The 5,548-nt window shown below is 60.3% G+C and overlaps 1 protein-coding gene across 1 annotated transcript; it reads right to left on the reverse strand.

Moving 5' to 3' along the window:
- Positions 1–566: 566 nt before the first annotated feature.
- REC8 (REC8 meiotic recombination protein) lies at positions 567–5,162 on the reverse strand (the record flags this gene model as incomplete). The annotated part of the gene is given in 15 exon segments (XM_029962029.1): positions 567–903; positions 905–1,121; positions 1,123–1,245; positions 1,391–1,465; positions 1,873–1,915; positions 2,206–2,251; positions 2,351–2,448; positions 2,543–2,609; positions 2,844–2,965; positions 2,968–3,011; positions 3,207–3,246; positions 3,555–3,630; positions 3,781–3,857; positions 4,179–4,224; positions 4,965–5,162. Coding segments are annotated over 15 exon segments (1,380 nt in total), but the record flags the coding sequence as incomplete, so codon positions are not given.
- Between the last annotated feature and the right edge of the window lie 386 nt (positions 5,163–5,548).

Raw genomic sequence — 5,548 nt, forward strand, 5'->3', positions numbered from 1 at the left:
GTACTGGGGCAGATGGAGGGAACTTGGAGGTCTCTGTGGGGCACTTGCAGGTCATTATGGGGCAGCCATGACTCCATACTGGTTTATACTGGTCCCAGGTGCTGCCCCTCACCCATGACCAGTTGCAGGTCCCGCTCGAGCAGGTGGGGTGAGACCCCCGACCCCCTCAGGGGTGTCCAGGTGACCGCAGCATCATCCCCCCTAGACCCTCTCACCTTCCCCCCAGGTTACCCCAGGAGTGTCCAGGTGACCCTGAGGGACATCCAGATGTGTCCCAGGTGTTCCCACCCCCCTCAGGTGCCCCCCAGGTGCGTCCACACCTGTGCAAGTGATGCCACCTCCCCACGGTGCTATCCCATGATGCCCCAGGGCACTGTGCCTGTCCAGGTGTATCCCAGGTGCCCCCAGGTAAAGGGGGCTCTGCCCCATCCCCATCACTGTCGGGTCCCTGCCCCACTCAGTGGACCTCCAGGTGGGCGTGGCCAGGCTGAGCCCCACCCACCCACCTGCAGGAGGTGCTAGAGGCCCCGCCCCCTCCCCGAGTGACATCACTGGCAGCCAATCAATGCCCAGAACAGGCCAGAAGAAGGCGGGGTTTATTCCGGGCGGGGACGGAGAGAGACAGTGATTGGTCCGTAGGGACGAGGCTGGTCCAGGCGCACCCAATGGGCACCACAGAGCTCTGAGGGGGCGGGGCTTGGGGTTAGGGGGCAGGGCTTAGGGAGAGGGGTTGGGCCAATGGGTGTGGTTTGTGGGAAGGAGGCGGGGCTGGAGCTGTGGGGGAGGGGAGGGCCCTCAGGAAAGGGAGGAGTTTGGGACACAGAGGATGTGGCTTGTGGGAAGGGGGCAGAGCTTGGGGAGATGGGTTAGGGAAAGTGGGCATGGCTTCAAGGAAATGGGGTAGGAAAGGGGGTGTGGTTTGGGGAAGGGGTGGGGCTTGGGGAAAAGGGGCAGGTCTGGAAGGTGAGCAGGTGGGGAAGGGGCGGGCTTAAAGCAAAAGGTGCTCAGTAGCCAAGGGCTGGGTTTTTGTAGGAAGGGCGGGGCTTGGGGAAGGAGCCGCGGTGTGGAAAGGGTGGGTGGGGTGGGTTCGTGAGGAAAGGGGCGTGGTTTGGCAAAAGGGGGATGTCCCTAAACTCACCGAGGCAGAGGGCAAAGATCTTTGCCACGCGAGCGCGGGATGCCCCCGGGGGCAGCATGGCCGTCAGCTCCGATCCCCCCGGGCGCTGGGCGTGCTCCAGGATCAGTCTGGGGACAGTCCGGATCCCACAGATCCCAATCCCCAAATTTTCCCTCTACTCCCCAAATTTCCCCATTTTTGCCCAATGTTCCCAAAATGCTCCCTAATCCCACAGATCCCAATCCCACCCCACAGATCCCAATCCCAACTCACCTCCGAAGGTCGGGAGGAGCTTCCACCAGCTCCGGAAGCTCCGGAAGCTCTGGGACAATGGGTGGGGCCGGGGGCCTGTGGGCAGTACTTAGGGGGTCAGTGTGACCCCACCCACTCCCCCCAACCCACACCTTTCTGCCGTAGCCCTCCCTCCTTCCCCAAACCCTGCCCCATTTCCTCTAGCTCTGCCCCCTTTTCCCCAACCCTGCTCCCTTCCCAAGCCCCGCCCCTTTCTTAGGACACACCCCTTTTCCCCCTGGATGGTGCAAGACCTGCCCCCAAGCGAAAGCCCCGCCCCCAAACCAAGCTCCACCCCCAGTCCTGCGCTGTCCATTAGCTGCACCTGGATTCACTACAACAGACCAATCACCGCCCACCCAGAATAAGCCCCGCCCCTTTCCCAGGCCCTGCCGAGCATTAATTGGCTGCTGGTGACCTCCCTGCCCTTTGCCACACCCCTGCCCAGCCACGCCCCCACTCACAGTCTCTCCAGCGGCTCCTCCTCGAGGGGCTCCAGGGACACTTCTGGGGAGGGGAAGGGACAAAAGTGATCCCCTGGCCCTGCCCTCAGGGTGCCCCACAGCGATACCACACCACAGCAACCCCACAACTGTGCCACCGTGACCCAACCGGCCCAGAGTGACCCCAAACTACCCACAGCGACCCTTAACTGCCCCATAGCGACCCCCAAACTGCCCCACAGCAACTGAAAACTCCCCCATAGTGACCCCCAAATTGCCCAGCAGTGACCTCCAAGTGCCCCACAGCGACCCCACACTGCCCCATACTGCCCCATAGAGCCCCCCCCGATTCACCTGAGATCAGGGTGGGCAGACTCGGCTCCAGGGCCTCCCGAAGCACCTGGAGAGGGACAGGGGTGTGGGGTAGTGGGTCTATGGGGCGGGATTGGGGTCTATGGGGTAGATCTATGGGGCAGGATTGGGATCTACGGGGCCTCACCTCCAAGTCGCTGGGCAGCTCTGGGGGCGGGGCCGCAGGCGGGGCAGGGCGCTGGGCACAGCGTCCCCACAGCTCCCACAGCTCAGGGGGCAGCCAATCTATGGGGCAGAGCGGGAGGTCACCCACTATGGGGCAGTAACCCCCACTATGGGGCAGGAATCCCCTGCTAGGGGGTGGCTGTGGGGGTCTCACCGTGGGTGGGGGCGTTCAGGAGCTCACTTGGGGGGCGGCGGAACCTGTGGGGCGGCTCCAGCAGCACCTGTGGGGCAGAGACAGGATCTGTGCGTTAATGTACAGGGCAGGGGGGCCTCTGGACTAGATCTATGGGGAAGAGGGGTCTATGGGGCAGATCTATGGGGCAGGGAAGGATCTGTGGGCATAGGGCAGATACATGGAGCAGGAGAGATCTCTGGGCCAGAGGGGATCTATGGGGCAATCTACAGGGCAGGGGGATCTGTGGGGCAGGTCTATGGGTCAGAACCCCCACACTCACCAGGGGCTGACAGTGGGCTTGGGGCTGGAGCAGCTGTGCCCGGAACAGCTTGGGGGAGATGTGGGGCACGAGGTCCATGAGGGGTGGGAGGCGACGACGGGGATGCGGCGAACGCACCGGGACTCCGGAATGGGGGGCGGCAGGCGGGCTCCTCCGGGGGGGGGGACTCTGCCCAGAATGGCTTCACCAGCCCCATAAGTACCCCACCTAACCCAAGAGTGCCCCCACAGACCCATAAGTGTCCCACTCTACAAAACTGCCCCCCATCCCCACAAGTGCTCCACCCCATAATTGCCCCAGCCCAAAAGTGCCCCCCCATGCCCATTAAGCTGCTCCCATCCATAATGCCCCCACAAGTCTCACGGGATGGGGGTGGCGCCCGGCAGCTCCTCCAGTTCCTCCACTGTGTGGCAGAAGATTCCTCAAATGACCTAACAGACCCTAAGGTCCCCCACCCGCCTCTCCTGTCCCTCAAGTGGCCTCCCCAGCCCCACAAGTGACCCAAGTGCCTCAACAATCCCCCCAGCCCAACACCTGCCCCACATGGACCCAAATGCCTCAAATCAAGTGCCCATAGCAACCCCCAAGTGTCTCCCAACTCCTCCCAGCCCAATGCCCATGACCCCAACCCCCCCTCCACAGTCTCTGCTTGCCCCCCAAGTGCCTCCCGTGCCCCCAAGCCCCCCCCTGCCCCAAGTGCCGCCCCCTCACCCGGGGCAGCAGAATCCTCGCCTTCAGCCTCGAGCAGCAGCTGCAGCTCTCTGGGGGTCACTTCAGGCAGCTCCTCCTGACCCCAGAGACCCAAAGATTACCTCTGGGCCCCCCAAAGACCCCCAGGGACCCCCCAGAGACCCACAGCAATCCCCAAGTGCCCCCCAGGTGCTGCCCAGGGAGCCCCAGGTGACAGCCAGGACCTCCCAGACCCCCAAACTGTGGCACCTCCAGGGCGGGGCAGCGGCGGCACTTCGGGTTCCCGCAGGGTGATGATCTCGGGGGACACCGTCACGGGGGGCCCTGGGGGCACAGACCAGCACACACCAGTGCAGGGTGAGGAGCACCACAGACGGGCATTCACCCCCCCAGAGCTCCTGGCACCCACCAGTACGGAGCAGTGTGGACTAATGGGAATGAGAAGAGATCACTACAGACCAGTATAAACCAGTATGGACCACTGACCACCCCTATACAACCTCTGTACCAGTCCTGAACCTCCCGAGCCCACCACCACAATCCAGTAAGGACCAGAACAGACCTACAACCATCCCCCTTCCAGCCCTAACCCCACCTACACCCACCAGTACAAACCAGTACAGGCCAGTACAGCCCAGAGCTCACCTCGGGGGAACTCGATCTCAATGGGGGGGGGCAGGAGCTCCTCGACCTGTGGAGGAGGCACAGACCAGTATAAACCAGTATGAACCACTCTAAACCGGCCTGGGGTCACTATGGGGAAATCTGTGAACAATTCTGAGAAATGTGGGCAAAAATGGGGGATTTTGGGGAGAATTTGGGGAACTGGGGGCAAAGATGGGAAAGACTGGAGAGAAATTAGGCAAATTTAGGCAAAAATGAGGAAATTAGAGACAAAACGAGAAAATTACAGGGAAATTGATGAAATCTGAGGAAAACTGAGGCAGAAATGGGGAAATTCGGGGCAAATTCGAGGAATTTTTGGGCCAACTTGTGGAACTGAGGCACATTTGGAGGCATTTTGGGAAACCAGGGCAAAATTGGATAAATTAGAGTGAAAATGAGGAAATCTGGGATAACTTATGAAATTTGGGGGAAACTGAGGAAAAATGGGGAAATTCTGCAGGGCAAATGGGGAAATTTGAGGCAAACTCAATGAAATTTTGGGCAAGTTCTAGGCAATTCTGGGCAGGAACCAAGCAGGCCCTGCCCCAGGGCTCCTCCAATCAAACACTATGGCTGTGGGAAGCAGCCACACCCACCCAGGACCAAAATTGGGGAAATTGTGGAAATTTGGGGTAAAGTGGGATAAAAATGGGGAAGTTGAGGGAAAATTGGGCAAATTTGGGGGAGTCTCGGGAAAATTTGAGGAAATTTGGGAAAAATGGGGAAATGTGGGGTCACTAGGGGACTATGGGGGGGGGGCAGTACCTGAGGAAGCTCCACTCCCATCACCCCAAAAAAGGGGTCGGGGGCCAATTCCAGCTGCACCATCAGAGCCTGGGTATCGGGGAGCAGCTGGGTCCTGGGGGGAAAAAGGGGTTCAGGAGGTGCTTGGGGGAATTGGGGGGTCACAGGTGAGACCTCGAGGGAGTACCAGTGAGGCACAGGGGTTGGGGGGGCTTTGGAGGCAGGTTAGGGGCTCCCTGAGGAAGTTTGGGAGGTCCCAGGGGTGTTTAGGGGTCCCAGAGGGGTTTGGGGATGTTCGAGGGTGTTTCTGGGGTATTTCAGGATGGATTTTTGGTGGTTTGTGTTGGTTTTTGAGGTCTGGGGGTGTTTTTTGCGGTGGTTTTAGGGTAGTTTGGGGGTCTCTAGGTGTGTTTTTGGGGTGTTGTGGGATGTTTTGTTTGTTGGGTATTTTGGGGTGGTTTGGGTGTGCTTGGAGTACTTTTGGACGTTTAGGGCGTGGCTTAGGGCTGTTTCGATCTGTTTTGAGGGCATGTGGGGGTGTTTTCAGGGGTGCTTAGGGCCGTTTGGGGGTATTTTGGGTTGTTTCGGGGTCTCTGACCGGCGGG

Source organism: Manacus vitellinus, unplaced genomic scaffold (genome assembly GCF_001715985.3).
Source record: "Manacus vitellinus isolate BGI_N305 unplaced genomic scaffold, ASM171598v3 scaffold_40_pilon, whole genome shotgun sequence".
Lineage (NCBI taxonomy): Eukaryota > Metazoa > Chordata > Aves > Passeriformes > Pipridae > Manacus > Manacus vitellinus.